Source organism: Eretmochelys imbricata, chromosome 6 (assembly GCF_965152235.1).
Source record: "Eretmochelys imbricata isolate rEreImb1 chromosome 6, rEreImb1.hap1, whole genome shotgun sequence".
NCBI classification, from domain to species: domain Eukaryota; kingdom Metazoa; phylum Chordata; order Testudines; family Cheloniidae; genus Eretmochelys; species Eretmochelys imbricata.
This window is the reverse complement of record NC_135577.1, coordinates 11,365,507-11,385,001: the sequence shown is the minus strand read 5'-3', so window position 1 is coordinate 11,385,001 and position 19,495 is coordinate 11,365,507. Positions and strand designations below refer to the sequence as shown.

The following is a 19,495-nucleotide window of genomic DNA, read 5'->3' as shown; positions in this document are numbered from 1 at the left end:
GGGAAGAGTTGTCCTCCACTCCACCCCCAGCAGAGACACCTGTTCATCATTAGCAGAGCTGAGCTGAGCTACACAAGTGATAGTTATCTAGCCGTTTCAGCCCAGCAGTCCCTGGCAGACCATGCTGAGAGGAGTGTGCACTTGTGTGGGGACTAGTTCTTTTGTAGAGGAGCAGAAGCCCAGCCCCTTTTCCAGAGGAGCCAAGTTGGGGCATGATGCTTCCCTGTAATTTGAACGCTCTAAGCAGCAGACAGAGTGCAGGACAGCCAGCCCCTGCTCTGGTGTAGGAGGCAGTCATTCTCACAAGGAAACCACACAGCCCTGTGCTGGGTGCCAGGTAGCTAGAAGCGTCTTCTCATTCTGCCTTCCAGTTTGGATTTCACAGTAATGAACAGTTCCAAAAGGCGGCAGGGCTTCGAGGCTTCTAGGAACGTTCCCAGGGCTGGCCCTCCTGCCTTTAACTCAAGGACATCCTACAGCCAGGTGTTAGCGACAAGCACCTGCATCCCCTGGAAGGCTCTTGGGCTACCAGTGCCAAGCCTGGCCTCTGCTCTCTACCCCACCCACCCACCCAGATTGCCGTTGCAGATGTGCTTTATTTACTTGGCTGTTGCTATGGCTACGTTTTCAGGAGCCTCCTGCTGGCACTCCCATGTGCCAGGCAAGTGCAGTGCTTCCTGCTGCCAGGAGGAAACAGGGCATGGGCTGGGCTCACATCCACCCCAGGGGATGCACGTCCCCCAAAGGGAGCCTCTGCTGGGGAAGGCTGCTTTCCAGTTACTCCCCGCCCTTCTAAGGCGGCTGTGGGCGCGGGCGGAAGTGGCTGCCTCCACTCCCAGAGCAGCATAGCATACTGTCCACAACCAGACTTTCCTCCCTCAGCCAGCCTTCACATGAGCACACACTGAAAGGAAAGGTCAGGGGCACTTAGACACACATACACCTCAATGCCTATCAGAGCAGGGAGGGGGAAATGCACACTCCCCCTGCCCCAGGTACTCCAGGCAAGAACACCCTGCTCTGAGTGGGAGGGGGCACACCGTGATCCAACATCTAACCAAACAAGGCAGTATGGGGCAGGGAACCCTAAACGTGTCCCCTCTGTGCTCATCTCAGGACGGAGAACGCCAACTTCCAGCCTTGAAACACCCCGCCTCGAGGATCGCTAGCACAAGCGGAAAATACTCCCAGAGAGGGAACGGGCGACGGGATTTCCACCCCAGAACGCCCTCCCCCCAAAAAGGTGCAGGGACCCCACGTAAACAAGCCAACCCCAGTCAGAGAAGAGGGGAAAGCCCAAGCCCCAGCAGGGAGCTGTTTCGAGAGGGCAGATCTCATAGAAGGACGCCAATAGCATTGTTCTGCGGAAACGTGGACGGCAACCAAGTGCCCCCCCCCCGGAGGTTCCCATCTAATCCCCCCAAGAAAGCACTCCTCGCTGCCTGACCTTGCGTGCCACGTCCCTCTGGAGCTGCCGAGGCTGTGCGGAATGAAGTTTCCGAGCCCCTTTGTTTCGTTCCGTGCACTACGAGCTGCGGGGCTCTCCCTGGCTCCACTCCTTCCGATTTACAGTGTGTAAATCAGCAAACCCCCCGCTCTTCGGGAGACATGTTCCCAAGAGCCGCCCCCCGAACCCAGGCAGCTGCCCCAGCAGAAGCTCGCTCCTTTCCAGACCCCGTCCGCAGCTTCCTGTGCCTGCAGACAATGCTGCTGCGTCACCCACATGCGGCTCCCAGCAATGCTTTGCAGCGGAAGATGGCAGAAGAGAAAGAGCCAGCGAGCGAGACAGCGCGCAGAGGACAGCTCCGTTCTGCTGCAGAGTCAGAGGAGGCTGGGACAAGCGGCTGGCGGCTCGCTGATTGGCAGACAGGGCTGCCCGAAGAGCCCCCCTCCCCTGTACCCTCCCCTCACCACTGCAATCGGAGAACCCAGGGCCAGACCCCCGAGGGCTTCGGCAGTGTGGCTGACTTTAAAGAGCAACAGAAAAGCGTTAACCCCTTGTGTGCGCTGCGGCTGGCTTGCATTTGTCCTTGTCTTACACGCCCTGGCTAGCCCCTTCCCATTTTCTTAATCAGGCTGTTTTACGGGCTTCCTCTGAACGGACACCCCGGCCCTACACAGCATCTCATTGAGGGGCATGGGGGGACGCAGACTACTGAACACAAACTGAGTCTGCAGGCATTGAACCTGGGAACCTGGGGATCTAAAACCATGAACCTCCACTACTTCAGCTAAGAGACCTCATCCGCTAACTTTTAGAGGCAGTTGCAGCCTCGAACCAATTTATATGTCCCCCTCTAGTGGCTACCTCAAAAAGCCATACTGGGTTTACCTGAGTTACACAAGGGGCTTGGCTACACGTACATTTTATAGCGCTCTAAGTTGCTGGCTCAGGGGTGTGAAAAATCCCCCCCCCGAGCGCAGCAAGTCTGAGTGTTTTAAAGCGCAAGTGTAGACAGGCTCTGAGCTCATCCCCTCCTGGAGGTGGATTACCAGGAGCGCTGGGAGAGCTCTCTCCCAGCGCTCGTGTGTGGTCACACTCGCACTTTGAAGTGCTGCCGTGGGAGCACTCCTGCGACAGCGCTTCGAAGTTTCCAGTGTAGCCATGCCCAAGATATCCCAGTGCACCCATCCCGTTCCCATCACTGGTGAATCTCAACATAATACATTGTGGGACAGCTTCAGTTAAAAATGGAGGATGTTATTAAAGTATGAAATATACAAGGAAAATGGTACTAATTAAGGTCTATTAAATTGTGTTATGCTGCCCCCAGTTTCATATATTACATACCACAGAACCTTCACTCTTGTAGAAGCTAGCAGGGAAAGCTTAAAGTCTGGCAGGTGAGCAGGGGACAGTTGGATTTTTTTTGCACCCAAGGGGCATGAGGAGCAGTTTGAGAAGGATGTGGCAGGGATGCACAGATTAGCTGGATGTTTCTGCTAAAATAATCCAGTAGCTAACAAGGCTGTGGTTTGAACTGCCATCCATATGGGGCATCAGCATTAACACCATGGTGAACTGACCCTCTCAGGTCTACTGTTGCAGGCTGTCCACAGACTTAGGAAGACATCTCTGCACGGATAAAGGTTAGAAGCTTCGTATAATAAAAAGCTGAGATGCTAGATCACAATTCTCCAGAAGGCTGCAAATCATGGAGTACATTGGGTGTTTCACCAACCAATCACATGCACCTCCTGTGAAACATGCCCCGCATTCCTGTCCCTCAATGGGAAAGGTTTCTTCATACAGTCTCATTAGGTAATGATTCTGACATATTCAATACATATGCCTTCTTACTCATCTTGTGCTGCAGGAAGCTACCGCCTCTCATCACACCCTGATATATCAAGGTTGAGAGTTTGGGTGGTTGTCTACTGCACTTTACAGGTGAATAGGGAAGGTTTAACCCTCCCTTTCACAGCAGGAGAGATGAGGAGTGGCTGCTTTTTCAGACCAAACACCTCTTTCAAGCTACAACCTTTGCAGATTTCATTGTAGGTTTCACTCTGCTCTGTGGCATGGGAACAACTTTCCATGTAGCCAGTGACCTCCTCTCTGCTGCAGAGGGTGCCTATTTTATGCTTCTGGGCAGTCTCCAGACTGAGCAATGGCCAGCTCCCTCCAGCCATGGATCCTCTATGTCCTAAATTTTTCTCCAACCATGGCTATCCTTGCTCCAGTATGAAAAAGGGAGGATCTAATGACCAGAAGTCTAGTTTAGCAATTTTGAAAGATGTGGGCTTCAGCAACTAAGTCCTCGCCACTTCTTGAACAGAGACAGGAGAGAGCAGCTCTAGACACTCAGAACCTAGAGGGAGAATAGTGAGGCAGGAACCTAAATGATCCTGATTTATTGCAGGGGGGAGAAGACTGGGGTACAGGAGAACTATCCTGCTTTGAATGAATGGTGACCACCCTTGCATGGCTGACAGATGGCTAACAGATGGAGTGGACTACAGGCCCCGCAGGCAAGGGGAGGCAGTAGCAGCCCATCATGCAATGAAGGAGGATTTAATTAGTGACTGCAGAGATAACAGAAAATAGATTGGTGAAGAGACAGAGCAGTTCTGGGCAGCAGTCAGACTCTGCAATGAACGATTAGCTCAGCTACACACTAGCGGCAGCCAGACCAGAGAGGAGATCCTGGATATGGGAACTTCAGATTGTTCACCCTTCAGGGTAGGGAGTCTCTCTGTGTTTGTACTGCACCGAGCTTAATGGGGTCCCAATCCCAGTTGGACCTCCGGGCACTACCAAAATATAAACATTTACTACTGCAATTACTAAGAGGTCCAGACTTGGGCTTATGAACCATCTAAGTCCAATGAGCAGGTAGTAGATATAACAATTTCTCTGATGGCCCACTGAACAGCTACGCTACTAAGAAACCAGGTCCCCACTAAGACTTTGGGGAGCATTATGTGTGGGAAGACGGAGGGACAAGGGTGATTGGAAAAAATGGGTGTGTGTGAAGTAGGTTTTAAGATCATAAAGCAGGTGGAGGGAGGGGAGGGAACCTCATTTATTATTGAGACCAGATGAGGCATAAACTAATGGCTGCCCTGTTAAAATCTCTCAATTGCCAGCTTAGGTTATGTACCTCAAGAGGAACCAGATATTAGCTATGCACCAGTAAGATGCCCAAGGCTTTGCATGATGGTCAGGAGGTAAGAGTGCTGCTGGATAAAGGGAGTTCTCAGAAGATTGTTCTTTGCAAGAGATCTGGACCAAGCTACCATGCTCAGGTTGTATGTATGAGGACTGAGGGATCTATGCAGCTCCTGAAGTACACATCACTGTTTTATGATGCAAGTTAAAGTAGGAACACTCCCTTCCAATAGGGTATGAGGACAAGGTTTTCCAGTTCTCATAGGCCTTCTTAGTGAAACCATTACAGCTTGCATAGTGATTCAATCACAGGACAAGAAAGGAAAGACCTGGAATCACACCAAGAGGTTTGCTGAGGAGCCAGGAAAAGCTAAAAAACAAAGCCTTGGAGAAAAGGGTAGGGCACGATGAGGCGAGGTTAAGAGAAAGATGAAGCTGGATGTGGTACAACCCTCTCAGTATTGATGTTCTACAGTCAGACCTCACTCTTCTACACCACTTGGGAGTATAGAGGCTGAAGTCAGGGGTATATCAGTGAAGGTATAAACTATGTCTCAGTATGGGACCACAGATAAGTATGTATCAGAGTGGCCCATAAAAGGAAGAAGCCAGTAATCCCTAAAGCTTGTAGAGGAACGGTCCTAATGGTTTGACACAATTCCATAGGCAGGACCCCCTGCACCAACAAAAAGAAACCTAGGACAGGACAGCACTGAGATTTTATTGGCCTCATTTGTATCAACAAGTAGAGGAATGGATTCAAACCTGGCCTGAAATTCCAGAAAGTTGCCTTCACTAAGAAAAAAAGGTGATTACACATCTTGTGACATTTCCACTTGTAGGAGGTGCCACTTTCCTCACAAAATGATGGATGCTGCAAGACCCCTAGAATTCAGTTATTTGGATAACCAGTATCTAGTGGCTGTTAATGACTACGTACCCAGAAGCCTTTCCCAAAGAAGATATTAAAAAGCCGGCAGGTGGTGAGTGCATTCGTTCAATTGTTATCCAGGACACACCGCAAACACCAGAAATGTCATGTCCAGGGTTATGCAGCCACTGTACAGACAATTGGAAATAAAAAATTCAAATGTTAAAAGTGTGAATTGGGAGTGCTTTGTTCCAGGTGAGCCCTGAGTGGGCCTGACTGTTATAAAAAGCCAGTCAGTCGCGAACCAGCAGAGCGGCTAACAGTGGGAGTTTGCCTGGGGAGAGCCCACTGAGGCTTTCATCTTGCAGGCTTCTCTGAGTAGTTACTACAGCACCTGTGGAAGCTCTTAGAAGGAAGGTAATATGGATGGTGAGCATTCAGCTGTTATCTGCACAGGATGTGCCATGTTTGTCTTTCTTCCACAGGACAGAAGCGACTGTCTGTATAAAGTACAAGCTGGTCTCCATATTGGAAGAGAAGGTTCAAGGTCTGGAGAAACAAGTATCAACCCTGCGTTGCACAAGGGAAACTGAAGATTTCCTTTACAGATGTCAGGATATGCTTCTATGGGCACAACATTCTGAAGATTCAGAGCAGGCTGCGCAGCAGGGACAGAAGGACGGTGAAGAAATTTGGCAGCATGTGACCTCCAGAAGAAGAAAGGGGAGCGTCCATATACCAGCAACGCAGATACAGGTAAACAACTGTTTTCATGTTCTCTCCACAGGTACTAATGCGGAGAGTTGACTAGATGATACCTCTGAGGGAAGGGAACAGAAGGAGACTCCGCCGATTGGAAGGCATGAGATGCACTGTCCTAGGGATGGAGGTTCCACGACTGCCGCTCCCAAGAGGCGGCGGCGGGTGGTGGTAGTCAGGGACTCCCTCCTCGGGGGGATTGAATCATCTATCTGCCGCCCTGACCGGGAAAACCGAGAAGTCTGCTGCTTGCCAGGAGCTAGGATTCACGATGTGACAGAGAGACTGCCGAGACTCATCAACCCTCGCATCGCTACCCCTTCCTGCTTCTCCACGTGGACAACAATGATACTGCCAAGAATGACCTTGAGTGGATCATTGCAGACCACGTGGCCCTGGGAAGAAGGATAAAGGAGTTTGCGGCACAAGTGGTGTTCTCATCCATCCTCCCTGTGGAAGGAAAAGGCCGGGGTAGACACTGTCGAATTGTGGAAGTCAACAAATGGCTACGCAGGTGGTGTCGGAGAGAAGGCTTTGGATTCTTTGACCATGGGATGATGTTCCAAAGAGGAGGAGTGCTAGGCAGAGACGGCCTCCATCTAACGAAGAAAGGGAAGAGCATCTTCGCAAGCAGGCTGGCTAACCTAGTGAGGAGGGCTTTAAACTAGGTTCACTGGGGGAAGGAGACCAAAGCCCTGAGGTAAGTGGGAAAGCAGGATACCAGGAGGAAGCATGAGAGTGCAAGAGGAGAGGGTTCCTGCCTCATAGTTTGTACCTCATCCTGAGAAAGCAGGATGATCAGCAAGTTATCTTAAGTGCCTATACACAAATGCAAGAAGCCTGGGAAACAAGCAGGGAGAACTGGAAGTCCTGGTACAGTCAAGGAATTATGATGTGGTTGGAATAACAGAGACTTGGTGGGATAACTCACATGATTGGAGTACTGTCATGGATGGATATAAATTGTTCAGGAAGAACAGGCAGGGCAGAAAAGGTGGGGGAGTTGCACCGTAAGTAAGAGTGCAGTATGACTGCTCAGAGCTCCGGTATGAAACTGCAGAAAAACCTGAGAGTCTCTGGATTAAAGTTTAGAAGTGTGAGCAACAAGGGTGATGACTGACTGGCTAAACAGCAGGTCTTCAGAAAAGGACCTGGAGATTACAGTGGACTAGAATCTGGATACGAGTCAGCAGTGTGCCCTTGTTGTCAAGAAGCCATACGGCATATTGGGCTGTATAAGTAGGAGCATTGCCAACAGATCGAGGGAAGTGATTATTCCCATCTATTTGGCATTGGTGAGGCCACACCTGGAATAGTGGGTCCAGTTTTGGTCCCCCCACTACAGAAGGGATGTGGGAAAAATTGGAGAGTCCAGCAGAAGGCAACAAAAATTATTAGGGGACTGGAACACATGACTTATGAGGAGAGGCTGAGGAAACTGAGATTGTTTAGTCTGCGGAAGAGAAGAATGAGGGGGGATTTGATAGCTGCTTTCAACTACCTGTGTCAAATATAAAGGGAAGGGTAAACACCTTTAAAATCCCTCCTGGCCAGAGGAAAAACCCTTTCACCTGTAAAAGGTTAAGAAGCTAGGATAACCTCACTGGCAGCTGACCAAAATGACCAATGAGGACACAAGGTACTTTCAAAGCTGGAGGGGGGGAGAAACAAAGGTTCTCCTGTCTGTGTGATGTTTTTGCCAGGGACAGATCAGGAATGGAGTCTTAGAACTTAGTAAGTAATCTAGCTAGATATGTGTTAGATTCGGTTTTGTTTAAATGGCTGATAAGCTGTGCTGAATGGAATGTATATTCCTGTTTGTGTGTCTTTTTGTAACTTAAGGTTTTGCATAGAGGGATTTCTCTGTGTTTTGAATCTGATTACCCTGTAAGGTATTTACCATCCTGATTTTACAGAGGTGATTCTTTTACTTTTTCTTCAACTAAAATTCTTCTTTTAAGAACCTGATTGTTTTTTTCATTGTTCTTAAGATCCAAGGATTTGGGTCTGTGTTCATCTATGCAAATTGGTGAGGATTTTTATCAAGCCTTCCCTAGGAAAGGGGGTGTAGGGTTTGGGGAGGATTTTTGGGGGAAAGAAGTTTCCAAGTGGGCTCTTTCCCTGTTATATATTTGTTAGACGCTAGGTGGTGGCAGCAATAAAGTCCAAGGGCAAAAGGTAAAATAGTTTGTACCTCGGGGAAGTTTTAACCTAAGCTGGTAAAAATAAGCTTGGGGGTTTTTCATGCAGGTCCCCACATCTGTACCCTAGAGTTCAGAGTGGGGAAGGAACCTTGACAACCTGAAAGGGGGTTCCAAAGAGGATGGATCTAGACTGTTCTCAGTGGTACCAGATGACAGAACAAGGAGTAATTGTCTCAAGTTGCAGTGGGGGAGGTTTAGGTTGGATATTAGGAAAAAAACTTTCACAAGGAGGGTGGTGAAGCACTGGAATGGGTTCCCTAGGGAGGTGATGGAATCTCCATCCTTAGAGGTTTTTAAGGCCCAGCTTGACAAAGCCTTGGCTGGGATGATTTAGTTGGTGCTGGTCCTGCTTTGAGCAGGGGATTGGACTAGATGACCTCCTGAGGTCCCTTCCAACCCTGATATTCTATGATTCTATGAAATGCGTTCATTGGTTGACAGCCCTAGAGAAAGGTTTAAAAAGATGCAGTGGGAATCTGTAAATGCTACATAGGCAGTTTGGGATAGGTGACTGCTCATGTCCAAATACCTCAGGTATCTATAGCTTTTACTTTGTTCTATTCTGTCTGACAGATGTGAGGACTGCTACACATTCTTAAAGAAACCTGGGAACTGTAGCTAAGCCTGGAAAGTAAAGCAAGTCAAGACCTTCAGGTGAGAGATGGACTCTTCCAAATGAGCAAGCTGGCACAAGAACATTTTAAGGAAGCCCCCACTTCCAGCATAATGAGGAAGCAAAACCTACTAATACCAGGACAAAAGGTTTTATTTATTAGTGTTGCAACCAGGGCTGGCCTTACCATGAAGTGAACTCAGGTGGCTGCCTCAGGTGCCAGACTGGGCGGGGGTAGGGGACGAGGGGCGGCTCCACTAGGACCCAGAGCGTAGAAAATTGTGTCTGCTGCTGGTGCATGTGTATTCTTTCTGCTCTAGATGCACAGAGCTGGAGGAGTGCTGTGCTGGAGGAAGGAGGGCACAAGAGACATAACAGGCAGGCAGGCAAAAAGGTGAGGGAACAGAAAGTAGCAGGAGCTGCAGGGAGAGAGAGGAGGAGGAGGAGCCTCTTATGTACCTCTCTAGCACCCCAAGGAGCCTGGACTGATTAACACCACCTTCTCAGGGACCTTCCGGTTTCACGCTGCTTCCCTGAACCCACTTAAGGAGAACAGGCAGTCAACTGAAGTAGTAGGAGCCAGGTAGGCCCTTAAAACACTGATATCTTTCCTCACTCAGGCCCTGCTACCAGCTTGCTTTATTTGTCCCCTTCAATTGAGTGTTGAGAGCCACTATAGCTGGCACAGAACAGCAGTCATGAGTGAAAGAAGAAAACGCCCCTCTGGGACAGCATTCGGAAAAAAAGCAAAAGGAAGCTTTTCTATCTAAGCAGGAAGGAGCTCTCCTGAGATACATAAACACAAATGTTCACGGTGAGCCTTCCGGCCTCAGTGAGGATGTGAGTGGTGAGGAGATGCCTGATCTTCCAGATAGAGTGCAGGTGACCTGGCAGCTATTGCAGCATCCATATCTCCATCTCAAATGGATGTAACCATTCACATTCCTGAAGAAAAGCACAGATCAGAGAAGAGTGTGGTGGAGGCGCAAGAAACAGCTGCTGCTGAGTTTAGCTCCTTAAGCCTAGATGATCCAGGACCGTGGACCCACTTGAGAGGTAGCCTGAGGGACTTCCTTGTACTGCATGGGCCACAGCAAGTGAAAAACTTCATGTTCCCCAAAGACAATGAAAATAGAAGTTTTTATCCCAACATATTACTGGCGTGAAATCCCCAATGGTGACAAAGTGGAGGGGCCATGGCTTATGTACTCAAAACCCCAGAATGCTGCATACTGTTATTGTTACAAACTCTTCCAGTCTAATGTTCCAGCCACATTGGGTTCTACAGGAACAAAGGATTGGAAAAATCTGGCTAGAAATCTGGCATGCCATGAGAAGGCAGCAAATCACTAGAGAGCATTCCATAGGTGGAAAGAGCTTGAGATGAGACTAAGGTTAAAGGCCACCACAGATGATCAGCATCAAGAGAAGATTGCATCAGCGTCTCTTTACTGGCAAAATGCTCTGAAAAGGCTCATTGCCATTGTGAGAATGCTTGCTATCAAAAACCTAACACTGTGTGGCACTTCAGATCAGCTGTATGTGTCAAACAATGGAAACTTCCTTAAAATTGTGGAGCTGATGGCCGAGTTTGATGCTGTACTCCAGGAGCATCTAAGAAGAGTCACCACCCAAGAAATGTACATACACCACTACCTTGGAAAAACAATTCAAAATGAGACCATACAGTTACTGGCAACAAAAATCAAACAGAAGATTGTGGCAGATCTGAAGATGGCAAAATATTACTGTTATTCTGGACTGCATACCTGACATCAGCCATACGGAACAAATTACTTTAATGGTGCGTTTTGTAACAGAACCCAGTGAAAATGTCCCTGCAGTGGTGACTGTCAGAGAGCATTCTCTAGAATTTATAGACATTGATACTACAGGAGCTGGTATGACAAATGTGATTCTTAAAAAGCTGGAAGATACGGGAATTGCGATAGCTGACATGAGAAGTCATGGCTACGATAATGGTGCCAACATGAGAGGAAAGAACATAGGAGTGCAGACGCAGATCCAAGAGTTAAACCCTTGAGCATTTTTTGTCCCATGCAGTTCTCATTCATTGAACTTGGTGGTCAGTGGGGCTTCTATTGAGGCTGCTGAATTTTTTAAATGTAATTCAAAGCATATATGTATTTTCCTCTGAATCAACTCATCAATGGCAAATTTTGAAGCAACATCTGGGAACATCCTCTCTGATACTGAAACCACTGAGTGCCACATGATGGGAGATGTTAGGATATAGATATTCAGGCCTGTCTGTAAAGGCCTATACTCTAAGAATTTAGGTGTATTCTTATCACTTAGATAGTTATAGAGGTACGAGAGAATCAAAGTCACTGACTGTATAAGGCCTTTTCTCACTGTGACAGTCTGAGGCCCTTTTCTTAGGCTAAGGCCTTTGGCTAAGCAGCAGAGGCAGCCATAAGCTGGGAAGCAAGCGGTCACATCCTTACTTTCCCAACTAGTCACACTGAAATAAGGCAATCTGGAGCTGTTAGAAAGGTGATCTGATCTATCAACTCCAGAGAAAGGGAAGTGCCTAGAAAATGTAAAAGGAAACTTCGTTTGATAGCATCCTGTCTCACAAGAACTCACTAATCAATAGCTGGGATGTGAAATCCTCACTTCTGTATTGTTTTGTCATTATAGTTCCCACTTTGCTATTGTTTATTTGCATGGTCTCTGTCTGGTTCTGTGATTGTTTCTATCTGCTGTATAATTAATTTTGCTGGGTGTAAACTAATTAAGGTGATGGGATATAATTGGTTAAATAATCATGTTACAATATGTGAGGATTGGTTAGTTAAATTTCAGTAAAATGATTGGTTAAGGTATAGCTAAGCAGAACTCAAGTTTTACTATACAGTCTGCAGTCAATCAGGAAGAGTGTGTGTGTGTGTGAGGGGAATGGGAACAGGGAATGGGGTTGGGGAAATTGGAATCATGTTTTGCTAAGGGGGGGGGGGGGAAATGGGGACAGGGACACAGCTAAGGCTCTGTGGTGTCAGAGCTAGGAAGGTGGACACTAAGGAAGGAAACTAGAATCATGCTTGCTGGAGGTTCACCCCAAAGAACATTGAATTGTTTGCACCTTTGGACTTTGGGTATTGTTGCTCTCTCTTCATGTGAGAAGGACCAGGGAAGTAAGTGGGTGAAGGAATAAGCCCCTAACAGGAAAGTCGAGTGGAGGCAATAAAGCCTATCAAACACCAAATTGGGAAGGTAGATGATGCCATAGTTGCCATTATGGAGGCTAATGCTATGACAGGAACTGTTTGTGGGAGAACAGTGGCAGAGGGAAATGGAATCACCAGAAACATACATAACTTCAAATTTCTGTGTGGCTTAGTGTTGTGGCACGACATACTGTTTGAAATAAATGTCATAAGCAAGAGACTCCAAGGTGTTGACCTTGATATATCTGGAGCAATGGAACAACTGGACAAAGCAAAGTCATATCTACAGTCTTACCGGTCAGATGAGGGATTTCAAAACATTCTGAAGAGTGCACAGAAGTTGGCAGAGGAACTTCACACTGAAGCTATTTTCCCCACCCATTCAAGAATACAGGAGTCACCGAAGAAGACTACATTTTGATTATGAGGTATGGGATAATCCTATAAGAGACCCCAAACAATAATTCAAAGTTGAATTCTTTAACCAGGTGCTAGATTGTGCAATACAGTCAGTTGAAGAACGTTTCATGTAGCTCAAGGAACACAGCAGTATATTTGGGATGTTGTATGATATTTCAAAACTCCTCACTATACCTGAAGACGACCTACACCAGCAATGCAGGGCACTAGAGACCGTGTTGACACATGAGGACATGTGCGATACTGATGCGAGTGATTTGGGTGATGAACTGAAAGCCCTTTCAAGATACATTTCAGCAGGATCAACTCCAAAGAATATTCTGAAATATATGTGCACAAATAAGATGAACACCCTCTTTCTAAATGCTTTTGTTGCTCTGCGCATACTTCTAACACTTCCTGTAACAATTGCCAGTGGAGAACACAGCTTCTCCAAGCTAAAGTTAATAAAAACACATCTACGCTCCACAATGACACAGGAGAGGCTGGTCGGCCTTGCAACCATCTCAGTAGAGCATGAGCTGGCCCAGACTATGGACCTTCAGGAAGCAGTTCAATCTTTACAACCAAGGCGGCACGGAAAGCACCACTGATTATTCAAACAGATAAAAATGCCAGTGTTTACTATGCAGACAAGAAAAGTTAACTTTCAAATGCCTGAAAGCAAATGTAAGCATTACTTAAAATTTTTGAACAAGGCATTTTAAGTTATTAGTTCTCCTTTATTGGGGTAGGTAGCAGAGCAGTACCATGAGAGGAGTAGAACAGGAAGAAGGCAGAATTGAGACCTTTCAAAGTTTTGGCCCAAGCGATGGGACATGGGGGCATCATTTGAGCTCCCCACCTCAGGTGCCAAAATGTTGTGGGCTGCCCCTAGTTGCAACAGAATAAGTTACTTGCAGGGTGGGAAGAACAATATGCAAGTTTGAAGAAAGCAAGGCTGTTATCAGGCAGCTATCCCAGACAAATGCCAAGTGAGGTGAGAACAGATCTTAACTTTTTGTGAGCAGAGCAATGAGCCAGACAAGGGCGGAGGATGGAGAAGATGTAAGATCTAGACAGGCTAGGGTTACACCAGGAAGAACCTCATTTGAAACACATCTCACAGAACAAAGAACTGCAAGGGAAGACTAAGCACTACTAGCAGAAAGACCAGTCAGAACAACATATCACCACTGTAAGACTCCACTCAGATAAAGCAATAGTATCACTGTATTTCTGAAAAGATGGCTGCAGTTCTGCAGGAAGAAATACAAACCATGCTGAATATGGGAGTTACTGAACCAACGAATAGCGAACAGGTAAGACTCACAGTACTGGTACCAGAGAAATGGGAAGGTATTCAGGGGTATTCAGGCCCCTTACTGAATGAGGGAGGCAACCTAGTGACAGAGGATGTGGAAAAAGCTAATGTACTCAATGCTTTTTTTGCCTCTGTCTTCACGAATAAGGTCAGCTCCCAGACTGCTGCGCTGGGCATCACAACATGGGGAATAAATGGTCAGCCCTCTGTGGAGAAAGAGGTGGTTAGGGACTATTTAGAAAAGCTGGACGTGCACAAGTCCATGGGGCCGGATGAGTTGCATCCGAGAGTGCTAAAGGAACTGGCAGCTGTGATTGCAGAGCCATTGGCCATTATCTTTGAAAACTCGTGGTGAACGGGGGAAGTCCCGGATGACTGGAAAAAGGCTAATGTAGTGCCAATCTTTAAAAAAGGGAAGGAGGATGATCCTGGGAACTACAGGCCAGTCAGCCTCACCTCAGTCCCCAGAAAAATCATGGAGCAGGTCCTCAAAGAATCAATCCTGAAGCACTTACATGAGAGGAAAGTGATCAGGAACAGTCAGCATGGATTCACCAAGGGAAGGTCATGCCTGACTAATCTAATCGCCTTCTATGATGAGATTACTGGTTCTGTGGATGAAGGGAAAGCAGTGGATGTATTGTATCTTGACTTTAGCAAAGCTTTTGACACGGTCTCCCACAGTATTCTTGTCAGCAAGTTAAAGTAGTACGGGCTGGATGAATGCACTATAAGGTGGGTAGAAAGTTGGCTAGATTGTCGGGCTCAGGGGGTTGGACTAGATGACCTCCTGAGGTCCCTTCCAACCCTGATATTCTATGATTCTATGATTCCAATATTTGCAAATTAAACACAGTTATCCAAGTCTCATTCATCCTTTATGCCATGTATTGAATTATGGAGGCATCGACAGCAGCTCCAAAGTTAAGGTTTGGTTCAATTTTGCTACATAAGGTAAAACCCCTTTGTTTTCCATAAAGAATGGAGCGTCTCTCGTCCAAGTTCTCAGCACATAATCTGAGAGTGAAGATTTAATGTTGAGGATTCTACCAAATTGATCAAAAGATTTAATTATAATTTGTTAAAAATGGTCCCTTTAACTTTATTCAAGTCTCAAGCTTTTGGTAAAAATTTACTCGTTTAAGATTAAAAGATGATTTACCTTGTAGATTTTAAGTGCATCTAAGGGAAAGCTGACTTTAAAGTTTATTAGTTTGTTATTTTGATTTAACAATATTCATCTGAGCTGTTTTTTCCTCCATGATAGAATCACAGAATATCAGGGTTGGAAGGGACCCCTGAAGGTCATCTAGTCCAACCCCCTGCTCAAAAGCAGGACCCATCCCCAATTAAATCATCCCAGCCAGGGCTTTGTCAAGCCTGACCTTAAAAACTTCTAAGGAAGGAGATTCTACCACCTCCCTAGGTAACGCATTCCAGTGTTTCACCACCCTCCTAGTGAAAAAGTTTTTCCTAATATCCAAACTAAACCTCCCCCACTGCAACTTGAGACCATTGCTCCTTGTCCTGTCCTCTTCTGCCACTGAGAATAGTCTAGAACCATCCTCTCTGGAACCACCTCTCAGGTAGTTGAAAGCAGCTATCAAATCCCCCCTCATTCTTCTCTTCCGCAGACTAAACAATCCCAGTTCCCTCAGCCTCTCCTCATAAGTCATGTGTTCCAGACCCCTAATCATTTTTGTTGCCCTTCGCTGGTCTCTCTCCAATTTATCCACATCCTTCTTGTAGTGTGGGGCCCAAAACTGGACACAGTACTCCAGATGAGGCTTCACCAATGTCGAATAGAGGGGGACGATCACGTCCCTCAATCTGCTCGCTATGCCCCTACTTATACTTCCCAAAATGCCATTGGCCTTCTTGGCAACAAGGGCACACTGCTGACTCATATCCAGCTTCTCGTCCACTGTCACCCCTAGGTCCTTTTCCGCAGAACTGCTGCCTAGCCATTCAGTCCCTAGTCTGTAGCTGTGCATTGGGTTCTTCCGTCCTAAGTGCAGGACCCTGCACTTATCCTTATTGAACCTCATCAGATTTCTTTTGGCCCAAGCCTCCAATTTGTCTAGGTCCCTCTGTATCCTATCCCTGCCCTCCAGCGTATCTACCACTCCTCCCAGTTTAGTATCTTCCGCAAATTTGCTGAGAGTGCAATCCACACCATCCTCCAGATCATTTATGAAGATATTGAACAGAACTGGCCCCAGGACCGACCCCTGGGGCACTCCACTTGACACCGGCTGCCAACTAGACATGGAGCCATTGATCACTACCCGTTGAGCCCGACAATCTAGCCAACTTTCTACCCACCTTATAGTGCATTCATCCAGCCCGTACTACTTTAACTTGCTGACAAGAATACTGTGGGAGACCGTGTCAAAAGCTTTGCTAAAGTCAAGATACAATATATCCACTGCTTTCCCTTCATCCACAGAACCAGTAATCTCATCAGAGAAGGCAATTAGATTAGTCAGGCATGACCTTCCCTTGGTGAATCCATGCTGACTGTTCCTGATCACTTTCCTCTCATGTAAGTGCTTCAGGATTGATTCTTTGAGGACCTGCTCCATGATTTTTCTGGGGACTGAGGTGAGGCTGACTGGCCTGTAGTTCCCTGGATCCTCCTTCTTCCCTTTTTTAAAGATTGGCACTACATTAGCCTTTTTCCAGTCATCCGGGACTTCCCCCGTTCGCCACGAGTTTTCAAAGATAATGGCCAATGGCTCTGCAATCACAGCTGCCAGTTCCTTTAGCACTCTCGGATGCAGCTCGTCCGGCCCCATGGACTTGTGCACGTCCAGCTTTTCTAAATAGTCCCTAACCACCTCTTTCTCCACAGAGGGCTGGCCATCTATTCCCCATGTTGTGATGCCCAGCGCAGCAGTCTGGGAGCTGACCTTGTTAGTGAAGATAGAGGCAAAAAAAGCATGATGTTTGTTGATTAATATTTTTGATGACAAGTAGTTGCTCCAGAATCAAAGCTTTCATTTGAACAAGTTTCTAACCCTCGTGGCTGTGGAGAAAAAGTCTTGAAATTATGGATTGAGTTTATATGCACATTTCAAAGAGGTTCTTTCACAAGAGGTAGGAACTCTGTGGAACTTCACAATTGGTTCAGGAGTTCTATTGAATGGTCTGGCCAGTCGATACTCCTTTTCACCTGCAGTCCTTTCTGTTGATCTGCAAGGCATGATCGACCACGTTGTTTTGTGGATTTAAAAACCTAGAAAAGTGGCCAAGAAGTTCCTATGCTCCGTCTGGAGCGTCCATTAACTGACATTTAGAATGTGCCTGGTATGCCATGTAATTCACAAGATGCAACATCAACTGGTGCAATCTGTGAGAGGATCTAAAGGCAGCACTCCTGATATTCAGATGGTAAGGATACACAGCAAATCCCTTATTCAGGTCAAGAGTGCAGACACACTGCTTTCACAATTCTTATATCACACAACACTATACTATGTATCGGTTAAGGTTGCGACAACATAAATGACAAAGCCACAAAAGCAAAATAAAGTTAAACCATCCAACGGTACACTCTTCTATGCAGACACCTCTCCACTAGCTAACTACCATAAACCACAGCCTTGGCTCACCTCCCCAAACTGGAAGGACCATGTTTTTTCTAAATTTAGTAAAGAAGGAATGGGTGGGAATCATACTTGTGCTGATGGTGGGAGTATGGGCAAAGCTTGGCTAGAAGGCTGACAGTGCTACCTGTGGAGAGATAAGGCTAAGTTTGTGTCTCTATCTGCTTCAGAAGGGACAGAGAGCATAACATAGGAGTGGACAATGAGGAAGGGTGGGACAGAAACCCAGCCTTCTAACCTTGGTTTTAGGATTCAAAGCTGATATTTTCAGAAAAGGGTGGGCTGGAATTCCCTTCTTCTTTCAGTAATGCAAGGGTTAGAGACCTGGCTCATGGTGACCATCTTCATAGGCCTACCTATTGCAAAGCATGGTGGGATACAGGGTGAAAAGGAGAAACATGCATATAATAACCCACCTAGCGAAACCTGCAAGAGATCATATATCCTGGGCAAACAACCAAACAAAAATACAACCAAGTCCATCTGTAATGGGCAGTGAGGAACGGAGGAGATTGTTCTGATGACCACTAAGGAGGATTAAGGCTAGTATGGAGAATACATTGTGCCATGAACAATCTTGCAGTGTCACCTGAAAATGAACCAAATGGGTCCTAAGATGATTTTCAGAACTCGTGTCCATGACGGCACCAGAAAATACTGCCTTGGTAGAGATAGTTAGTCACACTGGCATCTTTACACCCCTAAAGGAATCAAAATTAGGTTGGGTTCAGTTTTCCCCTTTGGGCCCAGATCCCCTCTAAACATCATTTGGTAGATTGAATACCTGCATTTTATCTTTGAAATATGAGTAAAAACCATCAGTCCCCATTGGAAAAGGGGGGCACCAAGTTAGAGGTAGCACATTTAGAACTAAATGAGCCTTTGGGGCACCTCTCCCAGAATGTCACCAAGACGGAGTGGACTCAGTAATGGAAGATGTAGTTTTATAACCATTGATTACTATGTGCCAGCTTAGATCACGTAGCCAGACCTCATGGTTTCAGGCACAAGCTCATCAGCTGCAGGAGGAATTCCTCCCTGAGCCTCTCTTGCACTGCCCCCAGCAAGCCAGGAGCATCCTGGCATTCCTTGCTTTTGTATACGGACAATGGCAGGCAGGGATATGGGACTCTGTGAAGCAGAGGTTCTCAGCTTCTACATACCTTAACGTCAGCAATGAGGGCGTCCTCATCCTCTATGCCCGTGGGGACACATTTCTTGTGCAGAGGCAGCGACTCCAGCTTGTCCACCAGGCAGCGTAGACCTTCCAGTTCAAACTGGGTCAGATGCACCTTCCTGTACTTGAAAGGACTGCTGCCATGGGGATCCCAGGCCTGACCATTGTGGGAGCCCCGGCTGGAGTCAGAGGAGTCCATAGACAGAGTTCTCTTGAGGCCTGGCAGGCTCCTGCAGCCTCTGCTTAGATCATCATAGTCTAGGTTGGCACCGTTAGCTACAGGGCTTGTGAGAATTGATCGTCTGGTGACTGGGCGCCTGGGGTCCCTCCCTGCTGCATCGTCCTCTTCATCCATGTTCCCCGGCTCCAAGCAGCTCAACTCCATATCTGCCACGAGGGTGAGAGGAAAGATTAGAGAGAGAGAGAATGAGAGGAGCAGAATAGCAGGCCTGCCAAGCGGACTGCTTACAGGAGATTGAGGGTTTTCAGGCTAATCATCTGAAGGAGACAGGAAGGCATCTCCCTCAACCACCAGAGAGAACGGCATGTAAAGCCAGGAAAACAAGCAGCTGGACAGAGCAAGACACTGAATGGATACACCAGTGGGGCTGATCTAGAGTGACCACTGTGCGAGAGTGGCAGAAGAGTAGCCTGATTTCCAATGAGTGCCAAATGTAAAGCACCCCTCCCCACCAAGGCTGAGAGAGGAGAAGGGCTGTGGATGCTGCTGCTCCTAT

The 19,495-nt window shown here is 47.1% G+C and overlaps 1 protein-coding gene across 3 annotated transcripts in view; it reads right to left on the bottom strand.

Moving 5' to 3' along the window:
- Positions 1-19,495, bottom strand: part of KDM2A (lysine demethylase 2A) — an 83,951-nt gene that overhangs the window by 11,803 nt on the left and 52,653 nt on the right. For 2 of the 3 annotated variants that reach the window (XM_077820814.1, XM_077820815.1), the window contains one exon: positions 18,745-19,145. In XM_077820814.1, coding sequence (XP_077676940.1) covers positions 18,745-19,145 — 401 coding nt within the window. Of the gene's footprint in view, positions 1-1,447; positions 2,264-18,744; positions 19,146-19,495 lie in introns of those variants that run through there. The other variant, XM_077820816.1, reaches the window with a different exon arrangement.